We start from the raw sequence: 21,009 nt of genomic DNA, 5'->3' as shown, positions 1-21,009 counted from the left end.
CTCCTTATAACAATTATTATTCATTCAAATATCTTTGGTGCTTGCCGCCAAGCCTGGGGACCTGAGTTTGATCTCTAGGACCCAGTGGTGTAAGGACAGAACTGAATCCTGCCTGTATTCCTCTGACTTCCAGAGGAATGTGGGCGTGCACATGGACACACACACACACACACACACACACACACACACACACACACACACACACACACACACACACCAGCACTTCCAGAGGAATGTGGGTGTGCACATGGACACACACACACACACACACACACACACACACACACACACACCAGCACTTCCAAAGGGACGTAGACGTGCACATGCACACACATGCACACACATGTGTACACACAACAGCACCAACAGACAAATGCAGTAGAAACTGTCCAGGGGAGGAGCACAAACAGTGCTTGTTAGCGTGAGCAGGGCTGGGCTCAGACTCAGGCGTCCGTTGGTTCCAGGGGGAGTGTCTCTGATCTAAAGTCGGGATTAGAAGTGTCTGACTTTGGATTGTTTGTGTAGACTGGACTGGTTGGAGGTCAGTCATAAAGAAGCCTGCACTCCGTGACACTCCGGAATGGGAAGTTTTTGAGTGGGTTTGTGGGTTAGAGATGCTCAGACTGTACCACCATTATCCAGTTGGTTAGGGCGGGCATCTCCCCGTTTATCCAACCTCTTTGTCACCCTTTTCCATATAGTACCGAATTAGCCTCTTACTCCTGTGTAGTTGTTTGTTTTAACTCTTTGCTCTTTTGGGGGCCCACCACCCAGCTCCCAGATAAATCACACGCAGTCTTATTACGACTTATGAATGCCCGGCCTTAGCTTGGCTTATTTCTAATCAGCTTTTCCTAATTATACCAGCTTTTCTTAAGATTATACCTTTTGTCTCTGGGCTTTTAGCTTTCTCTATTCTGTATACCTTCTTTCCTTCTTACTCCGTGGCTGGCTGGGTAGCTGGGTGGCTGGGCCCTTGCACCCTCGTCTCTTCCTTTTTCTCAATCCTTGATCTTTTCCTCCCAGATTTCTTCTATTTATTCTGTCTGCCTGCCAGCCCCGCCTATCCTTTCTCCTGCCTCCCTGTTGACCGTTCAGCTCTTTATTAGACCAATCAGGTGTTTTAGACAGGCACAGTAACACAGCTTCACTGAGTTAAACAAATGCAACGTAAAAGAATGCAACACATCTTTACATCATTAAGCAAATGTTCCACAGCATAAGCGAATGTAACACATCCTAAAATAATATTCTGCAACACTCCTGCGCCTCTCTCTAGACTTTCCATGTGTTACCTCATAATCCCGGACACCTGAAGTGGCTAGAGTGTTCTTCCTGTGTGCGTGATACTAATGATGCCATGTGGGGTACTCAGTGAGGGGCAGTGGAAGGGATGTCTGAGTAGAGTAGGGACCTGCTGCTAATTGTGGAGTTCACAAAACGGATGAATCCAGAGCGGGTCAGTGTTCGAAGCTTGATTTACCACAGCAGCAGAGATTAGCATGGCAGGCTGTTGCCTCACACCCTAAAGGCAGCTAAGCATGCCGGGGGTGGGAGCCTGAAGGCTGTCAAGCCACGAGGGCTGGCGGTGTTTGAGGAGTTTTACTGTTGACTTCAAAGTCTTTATGTCCCAGGGAAACTGACCTGGAAAAGGAAACACTTTCCTCAGTAACCCTCAATCAGACATGCTCCTCCACCTTGTTGAAGATTCTTTGAAGTATTAAAAGTCCTTAAAGGTACCTAGCAGTTCCCAACAACGTGCCTAAAGGTCGGTTAGTGGACTGTTGGTGTTGACAATGAATAGGTGGATGATATTTCAATTAATTACTTTGAAGTTTCATTCTGTTTTCATTTATATTGGCGTACGTTTTCCTGTCTCCTCATAGCCTTCTGATTATAGCGGCATTCCAGGTCACTGGTTTCTGGATGTGTGTTTGTGGTGTGTGTATATATACCTGTGTGTGTGTGTGTGTGTGTGTGTGTGTGTGTGTGTGTGTGTGTGTGTGTGTGTGGAGATGCAGATCTGTCTTGGGGCCTACTCCTTATTTTTAATATGTCTGTAGAAAAATGTGTAAGCAGTGTTTCCACATTCATATTGTCTGATAGTCTGTGATGAAGCTAAAAAGTAATTTTATTTTATTTTATTTTAAAGATTTATTTATTTATTTATTATGTACACAGGAGAGGGCGCCAGATCTCATTACAGCCGGTTGTGAGCCACCATGTGGGTGCTGGGAGTTGAACTCAGGACCTCTGGAAGAGCAGTCAGTGCTCTTAACCTCTGAGCCATCTCTCCAGCCCTAAAAAGTAATTTTAATAGTATACTAAGAGCTTAATAATTTGTATATAGCTGCAAAAGTTTACTATCAATCACGCCGTCAGAAAGGGGAGTTGAAAGAGGGCAAGTGTGTGTATGTGCACACGCACATGTGTGAGGTATGATCTCAGGGATGGTTTGGGCTGAGTTGAGTCCCAGAGGTCCAAATCATATTTGGCCTGAAGTCTGTGAAGTGAGTAGATACATTACTTTAGTCATTAAATGGTGATTTCTGTATTGGGGTACTAGAAAGAACTGGCGTGCCAACCAGCAAATATATCATAGCACATTATTGGCTTTGTAGAAGGAAGTTCATCTGACTTCACCACTGTGCTTTGAGGATAGATGTGGGTGTTTTTAGTAACTTGTTTTGTGAATGACACTGTTGAAAAGGTGAACACAAAGTAGAAAGCTGCTGTTGGAGAAGTTTGGGGAGATCGCAGGCATTCTGCCAGGACTTTCTGAAATCCGTGTCTATTACTCCTTTTAAAATTACTGTTCCTTGTCTTACGAAGAAGGTGGCCATCCTCAGTCCACAGGGCCCCACACTGCTTTCCTGTTGCTAGGATATGTGGAGTGCTGGGGCCTCGGGCTGGGCTTGTAAAGGTTGGTTTTGTTTATCCAGCTCCGTTGGTCCGAAGCTTGGACTCCCTGTCCCCAGTGTTTGCAGAATGTCATGTGGGCTTGGGAAGGTTTAGTCATTTTTTTTGTATGAGGACGTTCTAGGTTACCTTAAGTACTTTTCTACCTGTAGTATTTGAACTCGATGGTTGTGCTGCTTCTAACACATTCTCACTTTTTACAGGTATGCCTTACACTTCCTCGTACAAAGTGGGATTTCCTACTGCATCATGATCATAGCTGGAGTGGAGAGCATGCATCAGTGAGTATTGACCGTGTTCACATAGAAAAACACCTTTCCCTTGAGTAGAGTCTGATCAAAAATAATAAAAGTCATATTTATTACACCGCAATACTCCTGAAGCAGGATGATTTCTTAGGAAGCAGCACAATATAAGATCTTGGTGTGCATCCCTCTCCTGTCTACGCAAGTCAGTTCCAGAGCTCACCACTGACATTTAAGGATGAGTGAGTCTTTGACACGAAGGACTTGCACTGTGGGATGTTTAGCCCCACCCCTGGCTCCTACCCCTTAGACACCAGGAGAACCCTGATTTGTGACAAAAATTAGTGTTTCCAGATACACGCTTGAGGGCAGGACTGTCCGTTTAACAGCTTCTGGCTTAGTCTCCAGGTGATTAGCAGTAGAGAGCAGAACTAACGTGACCAGATGGAGATTTAGAAGGTAAGTTTAGGACTGAGTAATTAATGGGAACTCTGGGAAGGAAATAAGGTTCCTATTCCTGGCTTGCACACAGAAGAAGTGGAAGCATTTTCTTAAGGTAGGGACCCTGAAAGTAGGGGCCATACTGAGAGGTAACCAGACCCCTGAAACAGTGTTTGGTGTGCAGTCAACGTCAGTGAGTGTTTCCTGAGTCAGTGAGTATTGACTTAAGCAACTGTGAGATGCACAGCCGGAGCTGAGTAGCTACGTAGGCAGCGGGAGGTAGCTAGGCTGGAAATGGACATTTGGGAGCAGCCTTACGTCACAGGTGCTTGATGGAAAACCCAGGACAGAGTCTGCCCGCAGACTCTTCTCCTGGTGATTCTGTAACAGTGACGTGTGACGTGGCATGCATACTGGGTTTCTGGGTTCCTGGAACACATGGCTACAGGGTCGTGCATAAGAAATCAGACCCTTAGCCCTTGACTGGCACTTTCCCAAGTCAATTTTATTTCGTGTCTTCCGTGTCTGGATGACTGGCCATCCCTCTGTTGTCACATGCTGCTTATTGGTTAGTCAGGCTTCTCTGGAGCGGAAGTTACAGTGTCTCCTTCGTATCCAAAAGGATTTATTAGAGTGGCTCACACAGTCTGAGGCTGGACAGTCCCCTCAGTGGCCATCTGCACACTGAAGAGCCAGGGAATGCAGTAGGTGCTCAGTTCTAGTGTAGGGAGGGCCTCAGACCCAGGTGACTGTCATGTGGCTCCAGTCTGAGGCTAAAGGCCTGGCGGCCTCCTGGAGAGCCAGAGGTGTGAGTCCACACTGACACGGGAGCGTGATGCCTGCCAATCATGGCGGGGGCAACAGACCACTCACTCAGGAAGATCTGAGCTCGAGTCTCCTTAGCTGGCTTCCCCTACAGTTTTCTGTTGGCAAGTATGGCAAGCCTGTTGGATGGTGCCGCCCTCACTTAGGGCAGGTCCCTTCTGATTTGCTGTCCCACGTGCCAGTTTTTGGAAATGCCCTGACAGACATACCTAGAAGTGTGCTCTGTGAATCTCCTAAGAATCCCTCAATTCGATCAAATTGACGAGATTAACCTTCACAGATGTGGTCTTCATTGCCTTACACACAGCCCATGCTGGCTTTTCTCTTCCTCCTGTGAACTAACACTTAAAAGTAGATGTTTGGTTTTAATTTTGATAAGAGGAAGAAGAATATTTTGATAATGTTTTGGGTGAAACAGTCTTTGTATCATGACAACCCTGTTTTAAAATTTTTTTATTTATATGTACGTACGAGTGCCTACTTGTCTGCATGTGTACCACATATGTGCAATGCCTGCAGAGTCCAGAGGAAGGTGTTGGGTCCTGTAGAACTGGAGTTATAGCCATGTAGATGCTGGGAACAAACCCAGATCCTCTACAAGAGCCGTCTGTCCAGCCCCTCCAGCCCCATTCACAAAGCCGTGTACAGACAACAGATTCAGGGTGATACTTCATAACTGATGAAAAAGAGTTGGGTTTCTGACCTGGATAATCAAGAAAAGCAGATGAAATTGCAGGAAACAGAGGACTTGGCTGCTGCCACCTAAAGCAAGCGTGATGAGCTTTTGTATTGGAACGAAAGGTCATATCTTGGAAAAAAAAAAAAAATTATGCCTTTCCTGAAAGGCAGGAGTGGCCTGTGGCGTCAACGTCCTAACGCTTTAGACTTGCACTGTACAGGACAGTAGCTGTAGCTGCTGACTGCATGCAGCTCCGCAAGCTTGTTTGTTTGCTTGTTTGTTTGTTTATTAGTTTTTTGAGACAGGGTTTCTCTTTGTAGCCCTGGCTGTCCTGGAACTTGCTTTGTAGCCCAGGCTGGCCTCAAACTGGGAGACCCACCTACCTTTGCCTCCTGAGTGTTGGGATTAAAGGTGTGCCCCAGCTGGCTCTAGCTCTGTTAATTTAAATTCATAAAAATTTAAAATGCGTTTTTTAAGCCCAGCGTGGGATACATCTTTAATCCCAGCACTCAGGCTGAGGCAGGAGGCTTTTGAGTTTGAGGTCATCTTGGATTACATAAGACTGTCATTCAAAACAAAACAAAACAAAACAAAAAAACTCCAATAAACTAGAAACACCAAAACACCCAAATAATAATAATAAAACAATAAGCATTAATCCAATCTCAAGAGGTCACCCCTAAACACATGGATATAAGAGCAACACTAAATGAACTCATTTGGGTGTGTGGGTAGGTCTATGTATATGTGTGTGTAACTAATAATTACGGAAGAAGAGATTGTAAGTTTGAGGGGGAGGGGGCATAGTTGGAGAGCGAGGGGGACGAGAGAAATGATGCAGACTCGGGACTCGTGTGGGATTCTCAACAAGTAACTGTAATAATAAAATCCGGCACTTGAGTTGTAGGAGCTGCATTTCAGGTGCTCGGGAGCCACACACCTGGCGTGTTCAGTGGTGATTTTGACCAGTGCCAATAGAGAACATTTCTACGGTTGCAGACGGTGCTGGATAGCGCTGCTGTGATCACGTGCGGCTTTGTGTGATGAACAGTGCCGCCCACTCAGTATTTCCAGGGAGGAAGTGCTGCTGTCCGGGTGCTCCTACGGGCACTCGAATGTGGTGCTGGGTTCTGACACCGCTGATGGAGTTAGGGGCAGGCGTGGCCTTTTAATCACTGGAGTTAGAAACAAATAGTAGGTGGATAAAATAATTGGGGAAAAATGTGTGTTTTGGTCTCCTTTTTAGTTTGCATCTGTTTCAGTTCACACACACACATACACACACACACACACACACACACACACACACACACACACACACACACACATGACTGTACCTTTTCTTCCTTGTTTCTTCTTGTTAACATATATTCCTTCTTTCCAGTGTAGTTTTACATGGTGTATATATTTCGTTGAAGAGCAAGAGTTTAAATCTTTAACAATGAAAGATTTGTACTTGGAGTGCTTAAAAGTCTTGTGATTTTTGTGAGGTATTCATTCTATGATTGTTCCACTTTCTGTAACATTACCATGTGTTAGTTAAAATATTTCAGTGTACTATAAACTAGATTTCTGTAGCTCTCTCCCCCTTTAAAAACACTCATATGTGTTCTGTCATTCAGATCCATATCTAGATAATTTATTATTAGCCCTAAATCTAGGGGCTAGAAAGATGGATCAGAAATCATCAGTTCTTGTTCTAGCTGGGTGTGTCAGCACTCGGGAGGTAGAGGCAGACGGAATTAGAGGCTAGTCTGGTCTATATAATAAGTTCCAGACAGTCAAGGCTACATAGAGAGACTGCCTAAAAAACAAAACAAAACAAACAAACAGAACAGTTGCTTTTGCAGAGACCCAGGTTCCATTCCCAGCACCTACATGGTGGCTCGTAACCACCTGTAACCCCAGTTCCCGGGGATCTCGTGTCCTCTTCCGACCTTCAGCACAGACATGCATGTGATGCACAGACATACATGCAGGCAAAACAATTCGTACATATAAAATGAAGAAATCTAAAAAACAAAATGAAACAATCTATTCTGGAATTCAGTCTTTTTCCTAGTTGGTATTTTCATGTAGGCTTTGAAACTGGGGAGAGGGGTTAGGTGATGGGCACTAAGAAGTATTTAGAAATGGGGGAGGGATTAGGTGACAGGCACCCAGAAGAGTATTTAAAAACAGACCAGCCAGTGTGTCTTACTGGGCAGTCTTGAGATTCTGGAGGTTGGACAGCCTAAGATCCGGTGCCAGCAGACTTGGTGTGTCTGGTAAGAACTGCTTCCTGGTTCCTATTCAGCCTCTTCTGTCTATGACCTTGAGGTCAAAGGTGCATTGGATCAGGCTCTTGGTCTCTGTGAGGTCTCCTCTAAACCAGTGTATGAAGCTCCAGCCCTTAGGACCTAATCACCCCAAAGCCCCACTTCTAGATATTCTCACGTGGAGATTAGGTGTCAACATGGGATCTTGAGGAACGCTAACTGTTCAGAGCACTATGTATTAGGTTATTAATTCTCCTGATTAATATAGGGTGAACTCGACTTCTGCTGGATTTATCCAGCGTTCTCCAAAGCAGGGTTTGGCAAACTGTCTTTATAATGGAGCAGATAGTGAACGTCATGGTTTGCAGGTCACATAGCCTTAGTCACAACTGTCATACACTCTGTTTTTAGGGTGCAGAAGCCGTGGGCTCAGGAAGGCATGTGGCTGAGCTCCAGTAAAACTACTTCCAAAGGCAGTAATGGGCCAGATTCAGCCAAATTGTTTAATGAGGAAAATCTGGGAGATAGTATGTTCTCAGTAAGTGTCCACTGAATGAATGAATGCATGAATGAATGAATGAGGAGATGGTGGACTTCTGTCTGATAGCAAAGCCTGTCCATGTAACCTCCTAGACTTGCTGTTCAGGCTCTGCTTCCGCCTGCTGCAGAGTCTGGGCCACATGTCAGCCCTGCCCTGCAGGATTCTTGCCATAGCTTCTGCCCGGCCTCTGCCGCCCTCCCTCCCAGAGCAGAGCTGCCTCCTTGATTGTACTCTTGGAGCAGCTGCTGCGGGGCTGCACATTTTTCTCTTTCCCCGGGAGGGAGGGGCTGGGGGCAAGGAGAGGGGTGATGGGAGCCTTTTCACCTGGGTCATGGAAGAGGGAAGGAAGAGATCAGGGCTTCCCACACTCCTGTGGGCTCGGGAAGGCATTTTTCCCTACCGAAGGAAGCACAGCGTGGGTGGGTCCCATGTATCCCAATGTGCTTTTCTAATGTGCTAAATAAATAAGCTTTTGTGAACGGTGTGGGAACCAGAGTGCCCTTGTACTACTTAAAAAAAAAAATCTGTGGGAAATTTTAAGTTCCAGAAAGACAGTCTCAAAAATTTTGCAACACAATACAAGAGAATGGCCATTATCTTAATATAAATTGCAGAAATGTAGACTAAAATGGGAATGTGGAAAGGGTTTTGGTCTTGAGAAGTTAAGCTAAAATATTTTCCTTGTAAGTTGGCAAGTGATCGTCAACAAAACTAGTGACCCAGAGATTAAAATGTGAAAAATGTGAGCATTCACAGCAAAATCTGTAACGTCTCCACGCTGTGTGGATACCTTCAAGATCTCTGAGAAGGAGGTCTGTGGTTGCTACTGTTGCGTTACTCCGACCTCACTATCTCACAGAAGCAGCTTAAGGGAGGGTTGGTTTTGGCTCACAGGTTCAGAGGGCTTTAGATCACCATGATGAGGTAGGTCCTGGAGGGGGAGCCTATGGCAGACAGCATTCACATCAAAGCGGGCAGGATGCTGGGGGGACTGAGCCCAGAAGCAGAGCTATGACCTCAGAGTCCTGCCCTTTGTGACCGACTTCTGTTTCCTAAAGATTCCACAGCCTCTCAAACAATGCCAACACCTAGAGAATGAATAACTGTTAAAGATGTGAACCTATAGGGGACGTTTTGGATTTGAACCATTTTGGATTCATAACGGGGTTTTAAATATCCTATCATGAGGCTGAGATACCCACCAGTGTGGACCGGCTGTCTTAGTTTGGGTTTTTATCACTGTGATGAGACACCATGACCGCAGCAACTCTTATAAGGAAAACATTTCACTGAGGGGGCTTGTTTACAGTTTCAAAGGTTCAGTCCATTATCATCACGGTGGGGAGCATGGTGGTGCTGGAGAAGGAGCTGAGAGTCCTACATCGTGCAGGCAGCAGGAAATCAAGTGACACATTGGGCAGTATCCTGAGCATAAGAAACCTTAACACACACACACACACACACACACCCGCCCCGCGCCACAGTGACACACTTTGTCTAACAAGGCCACACCTCCTAATAGTGCCACTCCCTATGAGATTAGGGGGGCCAAGTATATGTAAACTACCACACTGTGTCCTGTAGAGTCCCCAGGAGCTGAGAGAATGGCAATTGGAATAAAGGATGTGAGCGCCAGGCAGAGGCATTTCAACTTGTAGATGAAATGCTTTCCGAGAGCACCCGCAGTGACAGCCTCTCGCTGGGTCTTTCTCTGTCCACTGATGTCATGGCAGAGCCTCCCCTGAGTAGTCATCTGTCATTTTTACTGCCAGGAGCTACCGTTCACTTCGGGTTTCCCCAGAGTATGAACTCTTTCATAGAATAGTTTGCTTTTTTCTTGTGCTTGAGCATATAGATAAGAAAGCTCATTAAAGGGAAATGATCTGTTACATTCTGTTCTCCGGGGTGGACTTTTCTAGCTCTTGGTTTTGAATGTGTTTTTGTCTGGGTTGGGTTGGGTACTGGTTCCTGGTGTGTGCCTATGAGGTATCTAGGAGATCATGGTTCCTCCTGCTAGTGGCCCCAAGTGCCTTTCTTGGTGGGGTCAGGTGCTTGCCGCGAAGTGAAGGGTTCTCTGCCTAGCTGCTTGCTTAACCTTTTCCTCTTCTGTTCCCCATAGAACGGTGGGCTCAGGGTGATGGCAGGGAGGGGCGGTGTTGGGGGAGAGAGGCAGTTTTAGCTGATAGGCCGGTATCACCAGGGCGGGGCATCCTAGGGTCCCCTTGGACATGCCATCTGCCGTTGCTATCCAGACTCAGCAGCGTGGGTTCCTAGATAAAGAATGTTATCTGAAGTACACTAACTGCACTCTCAGTGAGTGGTGATCCTGGAGCTGCCATCTGGTCGGCAGAAGCCTCAAGCCATTTGAAAATGTGTCCCCATGAAGCTAATTAGCAGTGGTTAGTGTCTCAGCAGCGGCTCTGTGGGGAAAACATTAACTTCTCTGAGGGTAATCCTGGGATCCTGTGAGAGACAGTAACATGTGGCGGGAAGGGAAGTGAACCTTGCTTCTGTTTTCCTTAGCGCTCCCCGTGGGCCGTCTGCAGCAGCCTTTTGCTGTCCTGCCGAAAGTGCGCCTCTTTGGGGGTCTCCGGTGCTGTCTAAATGCACTTCAGTCAGGACACTGAGGTTGGTTTCAGTTAGAGACAACAGGTGCTTTTCCAGTTGGTTCTTAGTACCCCCCTCATCACAGGTCACGCTGCCCAGTTGCTGTACCTTGGGCATTGTGCCAAGTGTGGCCACTATCACCCTCTAGGGACAGCACTCGTGTGGGTGTGGCTTACCCATTCCACCAAGATACCTTTCTGATCTTGAAAATACTAATCATATATTACTTAAAAGTGAGGTAGTTCAAGTAACTAATATCACTTGTTAGTGAAGTACAGGAATTCATTTTGGGGCTTTGGATATATCCAGACACTAATAGTATTTTTCCCACCAAGATTCTAATCCTTGTCTGAATATTGCAAAAGAAAAAAAAAAAAGAGCTCATGTAAGCATCATAATGGATGTTGACAATAAATCCTGTTATTTGTTTTGATGCCATACATTTTGCATATGACTGATGTTTTATGCCAGCTTCACACAAGCTATAGTCATTGAGAGGAGGGAGCCTCAACTGAGAAAATGTTTTATGTCAAGTTGACAAGGGGACAAGTGTGCTGGCTGATTTACTGTTCACTTGACACAGGCTAGAGTTATTTGAGAGGAGGGAACCCCAGTTGAGAAAATGCCCCCATAAGGTTAGGCTGTAGGCAAGCCTGGAGGGTTTCTTAATTAGTGATTGATGGGGGAGGACTCAGGATTGTGGGTGCTGCCATCCCTGGGCTGGTGGTCCTGGGTTCTATAAGAAAGCAGGCTGAGCAAGCCATGACGAGCAAGCCAGTAAGCAGCACCCCTCCATGGCCTCCGCATCAGCTCCTGCCTCCAGAATCCTGTCCTGTTTGAGTTCCTGTCCTGACTTCCCTTGATGATGAACAGTGTATGGAAGTGTAAGCCAAATAAACCCCTTGCTCCACAAGTTGCTTTTGGTCATAGTGTTTCATCACAGCAGTAGTAACACTAAGACAACTGGAGTCTGTATTGGAGTTTTCCAGGGGAAATAAGCATGGATGCTGGGTTATTATCTGCTTTGGAGTTTTAGGTCAGAACTGCAATTGTTTTGGGGAGCTGAGGCCGCTAGAAGACTCAAGCCCTCTGTGGTGTGGTGCATCTTGTCTGTACCTGACAGGTGCAGCTTTTCTGGTCACCCCAGGGAATGGATTGAACAGGAAGAGCCTCTGGATTGTGACTTTGAATTTATGCTAAGGTACTCTATTGAGGGCTTTGTTGACTTTAAATACCTGTTTTCCTGTTGGGATAGTACTGTGATACAGGGGAGGAGCGGAGGTCTCCTCAGCTGGAGTCGCTTGAACAAGGTCACAGGACAAGGAATAGCCTGTGTGAGAGGTCTCAGAGGTGGCGCTAAAGGGGAACACTGAGGCAGCATGCTGAGCGTGAGAATTTACTAGAAGAGTATTAATGTCATGAGCAGATGCACAGGTAGACCACAGCATGGAGGGGCTCTGAGGAAAACCAGAGACAGTGTGTCAGGCATTCTGAAGAACCCACGTGGCACAGCCTAAGCCTGAAGCCAGGCTCTCGGTCAGGAGTCAGGGAATGGTGTGGAGCGCTGGATGTGTGGCCACCAATGAATGTCAACTCACTTCCCCAGATGGGAAACCCTAGCACCTGGAAGTCCCTCAGCTAGAGGTTCACAGGTGTGTCTCGGTGGGTGCCTCTCAGATTTGAGAGGGCTGTGCTACAGATGTTGTGACAGCTGGATTCTAACATCGCATTCTTACACCATGCACAGCTGTGAAAGTCATCCATGTTCCTTGGAGTTGTTAATTTGTTTACTGGAGTCTTTTTTTTTTGTTTTGTTTTGTTTTGTTTTTTCGAGACAGGGTTTCTCTGTGTAGCTTTGCGCCTTTCCTGGTACTCCCTTTGGAGACCAGGCTGGCCTCGAACTCACAGAGATCCGCCTGCCTCTGCCTCCCGAGTGCTGGGATTAAAGGCGTGCGCCACCACCGCCCGGCCAATTTGTTTACTGGAGTCTTTTAAAGAATTTTTTTTTTATTTAAACAAGAAGATTTTTTCATTTACTTACCAGCTAGCATAAACTTCCAGATACATCTTTTGAAAGAATAGCAGATGCCATTGAGATACTGTACTGTGACTTTGTTGTTGTTATCAAATTCATGGGAACATAGCATCTAGGGGTTTTCTAAAAAAGGTTTAACTTTTAACTAAATGCTTGACTAGCAGTGATCTCCAGATCTGGACTCCCTGCTTTTTTAAAGAAAAATACCCAGAACTTTTGAAGTGCTTTGCCTTGATTATTAAAATGACGATAAATACAGACTTTAAAGTAGCACATTAAAGTTAGTGTTGCGGAATAAGTGTTTAACTACGCAAAGAGGTGTTGCATTTGTTTTTGTTGCAGAATATTTGTTTAACTATGTAAAGATGTGTTGTATTTGTTCAATTATGTAAAGATGGCTTGCTGTTTTACCTTGCCTGCCTAAGGCACCTGATTGGTCTAATAAAAAGCTGAACGGCCAATAGCAAAGGAGGAGGTATAGGTGGAACTTCTAGACAAGGAGAGTAAGGAGGAGAAGGAGGAATTTAGGCTGGAGGAAGAAAGAAAAGGAGACTCCAGGGGCCAGCCAGACAGACACAGAGGAGGCAGGAAAGTAGGACATACAGAATGAAAGAAAGGTTAAAAAGTCCTGAGGCAAAATGTAGGTGAATAAAAACAGGTTAAATTAAGTTATAAGAGCTAGTGGGACAAGCCTAAGCTAAGGCTGAGAATTCATAATTAATAATAAGTCTCTGTGTCTTTATTTGGGAGTTGATTGGTAGACCAAAGAAAATTCCAACTATAAGTTAGTATACCAAAAATATAATTTTAAAATAAATCTGGCTGGGCGGTGGTGGCACATGCCTTTAATCCCAGCACTCGGGAGGCAGAACCAGGTGGATCTCTGTGAGTTCGAGGCCAGCCTGGTCTACAGAGCCGAGTTCCAGGACAGGCTCCAAAGCTACAGAGAGAAACCCTGTCTCGAAAAACCAAAAATAAATAAATAAAATAATAAATAAATAAAATAAAAAACCCAAATCTGTGTAGGAAAAAATAGTGATTTTTAAAAAAAAAATTGTTATTGCTAGCTTATTCTGCACTCCATATTTGAATGCTTATGGAAAGAAAGGCAGAGGATAGCAGGAAATATTTAATGACTTAGAAACCTGCCTGGCATTTAGGTGAAAGGTTATTAGAAGGGCGAGTATAGTAAAGGCCTCAGAAGGAAATGTGATGGCTTTTCTTTTTCTGACCTGAAATTGGCCGAGGACGCTGCCGAGTTGGGGCAGTCCCTCCCAGAGGACGGAGACAATGTAAGTCCAAGCTAGAACTGGCTCTTTTGCCTTTCCGAGTTCCTTGTAATCCCGCCTCCTGTGCATATACTGAGGACAGTTTCCTTTTGTAACGCTAAAGATTAGAAGCTTCCATACTGGAGACTACACAGCCCCACCCACTTTACTGCTCTCTTAAAATGTGTAGAAACAGGTTTGAGTCACATGGTTTTTGTTGTTGTTGTTTGTTTTTGTTTTGTTTTGTTTTTGTAGCCACTTAGATCTTAAAGCACAGGATGTCAGTTCTGCAGAATTATTGTGACTGAGTTACTCCCTTACAGGCTTAGGTGGTTCAAGGATTCCAGTTTTCCTTGGTAGACCGGAGGAGGGATGATGCATGATTGGTTGGAGATACTATACTGTACTAAGACAGAAGTATGTTATCTTTTGTTTCTTAGATTTTCTCTCTCTGTTCTTTGTTTTTTAAATTTTAGGTGGTTCACATAATTGTTTTAAAACCAGCCTCTGGTTTCTGTAGTCTTTAATTTGACATCCTCTATTCACATGAACTTGTATACACGCGCGCACACACGCGCGCGCACACACACACACACGCACACACACACACACACAGATACTAAGGTAAAAGAACAGATAATTCTTGGGGAATAAGGATGTGGGGCAGACAGAAGCAGTCGAAGGGAATAGTAACTGAGGACGGTGGCCTCTGGTGGGAGTCTGGTCTTTGGGGTCTTCCCTGGGTCGAGGACCTTCTGCTGTCTTGTGTCATTCTTAACAACAACAGCTCAGGGCACCAGCTCCAGGTGATCTCACCTTTGCTTTCGAATCTCTTCTACCTTGTTCTCATCCAAGAGTCAAGCTGGGAAACAAGAAGAAACCCTTCCTCCTCCCTCCCCCCACATCCCAGAACTGCCTTGGCCTCACTTTCTTCTTGGGTTGTTTTGGGCACTGGGCATTTCTAAAGCATTGAGAGAGTGCCCAGCATGTGGCACAGCCCCAGGAAATGGCAGTGATCATTTGCTATTATTCTGTCCCTCCTGACACCTTGGGCCACTGTCGCCTCCTCGTTTGTTCTTGTACCTGCTGGCCCCCAGCCCTGCCCTGGCCTGAGCCCTGCTGCCCAAGTGATCTTTCTAGATGTCTGTCTGAGCACTGCTCTCTTTTGCTTCAGACTCTAGACTGGCAGCGTAGCAGTGTCTCTGTGGCCACCCAGCCTGCCCGTCCGTCCACTCTGAGTTCATAGCGCTGGCTCGTTGGCTGCTGCCAGCCCAGCCCAGCCATAAAGAACCGTTTGTAGTTGTATACACACCCCCTACTGTTCCACACTCTGCCCCTCCTTTGTGTTTGCCGGGAACACCCCCCCCCCCCTCCGTGAATTCCTGCTGTCCTTTCCCAGCTCTGTCCGTCTGTGACCCTGGTGAAGCCCTCTCTCTCCTTCTCTAGTGGGATGGGCTGCTGCCACTCTGCACAGCTGGCAGGCTGCACCTGCTAGGCTGTGGGAGCGCACTTGCTCCCAGGTGGTGTGGCACCACGGCTCAGTGAGCCTCTGCTTACCTCCTTGGTTCGTGTGTGAAACTGTCCAGGTTCCATAGCTTCTGTAACCTCAGGTTCCTCCATGTTAAGTTAGGAGGATTAGGGATCACTTTCATGACAGTGTACTCAGAATTTAGTGAGAGCCCAGAAATAGGGTTGTCTAGAGAAACAGAGCTGATAGAATCTATCTCTCTGTCCATCTGTCTATCTTGTCTATCATCTACCATCTGTCTGTCTGTCTGTGGGATTAATTTATAAGAGTGGCTTACAGGCTGTGGTCCAGCTAGTCCAACAATGGCTGTCTACCCACGGAAAGCCCAAGAATCCAGTAGCTGTCCAGTCCACGAGGCTGGATGTCTCAGCTGGTCTTCAGTATCCGCTGGAATCCCAAAAGAATCCCAAGGAACTCTAACACCAGTGAAAGGATGGTCTTGCTAGCGAGAGCAAGGGTCACCAGGCAGAGAGCAGAAGCTTCCCTTTTCCATGTCCTTTATACAGGCTGCCCCAGAAGGTGTGACCCAGGTTAAAGGTGGATCTTCCCATCTCAAAAGATCTGGATTAAAGGTGGGTCTTACTATTTCAAAAGATTTAATTATGAAAAATCCCTCAGATTGGCAGTGGTGGTACACGCCTTTAATCCCAGCACTTGGAGGCAGAGCCAGGTGGATTTCTGTGAGTTCAAGGACAGCCTGGTCTACAGAGTAAGATCCAGGACAGGCACCAAAACTACACAGAGAAACCCTGTCTTGGAAAAAAAAAAAAAGGAAAAAATCCCTCACAGATGTGTGTAGCCACTTGGGTTTGAGTTAATTCCAGATGTAGTCAAGTTGACAACCAAAAATAGCCATCACAAATCCACCCTTGTCAACTTGACACATAATCACATTTCCTTACGTCATGCTTAATTTCCAAATGAAAACAATAACCAGGTCATAATTATGACTAAAATGATGTAACTATCCCACATACAAACCACAAATGCATTGTAAATTTTAGATTAGGTAGCAATATCCCTCTAGGAACATTCTTTTAGTATCTCAAAACTTAAATATAATAACCACTGATATTCTCTTAATTGATGTTACATTACATGATAAAGAATTCGAGGAAAGAAAACAAAAATATCTGCCTGAACACATTCTTAACAAAATGTGACAGAAACACTCATGTCCGTTATAATCCTCTTTTCTGCAAGTGGTCATGTGACCTTAGCTGGTGTTTATACCTGCCTTTCTTTACTACCTGGTCTGTATTTCCTACACTTTCTGCCAGCACCTTAGCAGGTCTTGGCTCTTTTCCTGGAGCAGTGACCCACACCTTCATTCCTGATGGCTCTGTGCCCTTCGTCATCCTTCCTGGATTAGGTTATCTAGTTTCCCATTGACCTTAATCACAGGGCACAGTAGCACCAAGAGATACCCTAGAGGATCTCCTGCACTCCAGACGTAATCTGTCTTCCTCCACTGGGGAGAAGCCATCCAATTTCCCCTTGGTAATCTGGATCAATCACCCCTCCTAATACTCTTCCTCCTTTCTTAGCCTGTGGGTTTAAGGGCAGCAGAAGGCCAGAGTGGCCAGGGGAGGTTTGAGCTTCCAGTCCAATGGAATGTTTGTTGTGTCTCCTTGCAGGAGTGTTCTCTACGCTTAGAACCAAAGCTTGTAGGCCAGGAGAACTTAAGGTTATGGGAACAGAAAGTAAAAGTTTTTCTTGTGGGTCCCAAGGGTGATAGTGAGTGGAACCAGTCCCCTCTTTACTCCTTGGTTCCTGGACCCGTAGATCCTGGCTGTGGGAGAAACTGCCACATATGGGATGCTGATTCAAAGCGTATACCGCCTTCTGGAGAACCTGCCCCAGCCCTCCAGGCTGTTGCCACCTAATTGTCACCAGTCCTGCCATGCTCCTTGGCATCCCGAAGCAGCTGGCAGGACCAGTAGACCCCACAAGGATACATACCATTGGTCATTAATGTTCATCATTTTAGATATGACCAAAAAGGATTCCATGCTGCTGTCCTGAGGGATAATCCCTATTCCACAGGTGGTGGAGTGTGAAAACAGCTGGTGCACACCTGTAGCCCCAATCATGCAGGAGGCTGAGGCAGGAGGATTGAAAGTCCAAGGCCTGTTCAGGCCACATAGTAAGTTAAGGTCAGCTTGGGAAATGTAGCAGGATCCTGTCTCAAAATAAAAATGAGGGAAGGGCTGGAGGTGTGTGTAGCTCAGGGTTAGAGGGCTTGCTTAGTATGTGTAAGGCCATGGGTTCAGTCCATGGTAATATGCACACACACGTACACACACACACGCATGTACACACACACACACACACACACACACACACACACACACACACACACACTTGTGAGTGAGATAAGGTCTCCCGCAGAGTCCCAGCCATGGTGTACCTTGTATATGGCAGCCTGCATTTTTGCCTCCTGCAGTAGACTCTGGTCTTCCGATGACCAAGACCGAGGTTCGTTCCATGTTGTGTCCTCAGAACCTTACTAGACAGCGGCCCACGGCACATCTGCGAAGAGACTGCTTGCGACTACCCATTTTCTTATATCTCAAGCTCCAGTTTCCGAGAGGCTCCGACCAGCCTAGCTCATGCTTAGCTGGATGTGTTGACTCCCATTTCCCTTTTCTGAGGCTGTACGTTTATGTGATGGGCTGAAATAGATGCACAGAGCTGAAGCTCCCGCAGCCTTTCTAGCTACCCTGGCGGTTGAGCTTTAGAGGATCACTGGAATTCCATGTCTCCATGTCTCCCTGTCCAGCTGGAATTTTCCTGAAGTTTCCCAGTGTGGGTTGGCTAGAGTTGGAAGTGGAAGTGCAGCCACGGAGGACCAGGCAATGCCAGGCCTCCCTGGCTACAGCCTGGCTACCCTGTTTGTTGGGATTGGGACAGAAAGGAGACAGTAAGCCCTTTCCAGACACGCTTTTCAGAGTCCTGGTTTTCGTAACATCCAGAATAGGATGAAACCTAGATGGCTGCTTGTGGTTAATTCTGTTTCTCAGCTGTTTCAAGACCATGTCATACCTGTTGGATGTAGTTTTCGATGTTTCTGTATCTGGTCACAAACCAGGAGACGCTGAATAGGCGACTGTTAACTGGGTGCTACTGAATCTTGATGTAAAGTACAATGTTATTCTTCACAGTGTGAAAGATTGGGGCAGTCTGCTTGATGTCCGCTGTCCACTTCATTTGCATACTGAAAGCAGCTTTGGGAATTTTCTATAAAGAACTAAGTGACTTCATTATGCTGCTCAGCCAAGGATGGCAATGGAAGTTGAATTTGAAAGAAAGTTAAAAAAACAAAAACAAAAACGAAACAGAACCAATAGGTGGTTCGGTTCACTTCTGTTGTCTGTAAACGAAGGGAGGAGAGACAGAATCCACTGGCTCCATGTCCTTGTCACCCTTGCTGGCACAGAAAGCCAGCCCACTGAGCTCCATCACTTACTTTCGTGGGTAGGGGTTTGAAAAAGAACAAGCAAAACCCTCACCACTTTGGTTATAACTCCTTGAGATCTCTTTGTTTCCACTGAGCCAACACCTAGTCAGAAAGGGAGGGCGGGTGACCAGGCGGTGTAAGGTTGAGGAGTGTAAGATCATGGACTGAGCTCTAGGAAGGAGCTGAGCTATTCTGTGAGTAGACATAAGTCTTGGAGTGTAGTAGCCGCATCTGCTCCTCAGTGAAGAAGCATTCTGTTCCGTGTGGGTTTTGTAAATGCGTTTTTCTGTTTGTGTCTGTGCCTTTGCTTTGTCAACTTCCTTGGTGTGCTGACCCTTCACTCGGATGTCCCCTTGGTAGACTGTCCCTTCACTCTGATGTCCCCTTGGTAGACTGTCCCTTCACTCTGTTGACCCCTTAGTAGACTATCCCTTCACTCTGATGTCCCCTTAGTAGACTGTCCCTTCACTCTGTTGACCCCTTAGTAGACTATCCCTTCACTCTGATGACCCCTTAGTAGACTGTCCCATCACTCTGATGTCCCCTTAGTAGACTGTCCCTTCACTCTGATGTCCCCTTGGTAGACTGTCCCTTCACTCTGATGTCCCCTTGGTAGACTGTCCCTTCACTCTGATGACCCCTTAGTAGACTGTCCCTTCACTCTGATGTCCCCTTGGTAGACTGTCCCTTCACTCTGATGACCCCTTAGTAGACTGTCCCTTCACTCTGATGTCCCCTTAGTAGACTGTCCCTTCACTCTGATGTCCCCTTAGTAGACTGTTCCATCACTCTGATGACCCCTTAGTAGACTGTCCCTTCACTCTGATGTCCCCTTGGTAGACTGTCCCTTCACTCTGATGTCCCCTTAGTAGACTGTCCCTTCACTCTGATGACCCCTTAGTAGACTGTCCCTTCACTCTGATGTCCCCTTGGTAGACTGTCCCGTCACTCTGATGACCCCTTAGTAGACTGTCCCTTCACTCTGATGTCCCCTTAGTAGACTGTCCCTTCACTCTGATGTCCCCTTGGTAGACTGTCCCTTCACTCTGATGACCCCTTAGTAGACTGTCCCTTCACTCTGATGTCCCCTTAGTAGACTGTCCCTTCACTCTGATGTCCCCTTGGTAGACTGTCCCTTCACTCTGATGACCCCTTAGTAGACTGTCCCTTCACTCTGATGTCCCCTTAGTAGACTGTCCCTTCACTCTGATGACCCCTTAGTAGACTGTCCCTTCACTCTGATGTCCCCTTAGTAGACTGTCCCTTCACTCTGATGTCCCCTTGGTAGACTGTCCCTTCACTCTGATGACCCCTTAGTAGACTGTCCCTTCACTCTGATGTCCCCTTAGTAGACTGTCCCTTCACTCTGATGTCCCCTTAGTAGACTGTCCCTTCACTCTGTTGATTTCCTTGCTGTCTCATCACTCAGAGGAGTTTGGTGTGCTATGTCTTTGACCTATGCATGTAGAATCTTTTTCGTTTGATGTAGTTCCATTTGTTTTTGCTTTTATTGACTGTGCTTTTGGAGTCTTAAAAAAAGTTTATGTAGAACTGCCACGTGATCCATAATTCCACCACTAGGTACCTACACAAAAGAAACAAGATGCATTGTTCACTGCAGTGTGATGCGCAGCAGCCAACACATGCAGCCAGCATGAGTCCATCAGCAGATGAATGGACAAAGAAAATGCAGTGTGTGTGCACAGTGGAATGTACTTAGCCATGAGAAGATAAAATCCTGTCGTTTGTGTCAACGCACATGAATCTAGAAGACATGTTAAGCAATCTATGCACAGAAAGACAAATCCCACTGATTTCACTCAAGTGGAATGGACAGAAACTCTCATGGACTGCAAGAGTTAAAAAGGGTGACATCAGCTGGGAGTCAGGTAGAGATCAGTACAGCGTTACTGTTGGATAGCTGGAGGAGGTTGGGATGTTCTGTCATGTGGGAGACCGACTCACCGAGTATCTCCACACAGCTGGAAGAAAGGTTTTTGAGTGTTCTTACCGCAGAGAAAGGATAAATGTATGAGATGATCAGTATGTTAAATATTTTGATTATTATACAATATACGCATGTATCAAAACATCACACTATACCGTATAATCATTGTGTGTTGATTAAAAACAATAAGCAAACAGAAAATAAAGTCAGATCCTGCTGCGGACAAGTTACTTTTGGTTACTGTGATAAAACACC

General features: G+C 46.1%; 1 protein-coding gene across 7 annotated transcripts in view; it reads left to right on the top strand.

The window, feature by feature from the left end:
• Positions 1–21,009, top strand: part of Mboat2 (membrane bound O-acyltransferase domain containing 2) — a 134,720-nt gene that overhangs the window by 44,046 nt on the left and 69,665 nt on the right. For 5 of the 7 annotated variants that reach the window (XM_052745798.1, XM_052745800.1, XM_052745799.1 and 2 more), the window contains one exon: positions 3,123–3,200. The exons of 1 other annotated variant lie outside the window; for it this stretch is intronic. In XM_052745798.1, coding sequence (XP_052601758.1) covers positions 3,169–3,200 — 32 coding nt within the window. In that variant the 5' untranslated portion in view covers positions 3,123–3,168. Of the gene's footprint in view, positions 1–3,122; positions 3,201–21,009 lie in introns of those variants that run through there. One more of the 7 variants, XM_052745802.1, reaches the window with a different exon arrangement.

Source organism: Peromyscus californicus, unplaced genomic scaffold, assembly GCF_007827085.1.
Source record: "Peromyscus californicus insignis strain IS unplaced genomic scaffold, ASM782708v3 Scaffold_1__1_contigs__length_55948999, whole genome shotgun sequence".
NCBI lineage: Eukaryota > Metazoa > Chordata > Mammalia > Rodentia > Cricetidae > Peromyscus > Peromyscus californicus.
This window is presented reverse-complemented; position numbering and strand designations above follow the sequence as displayed.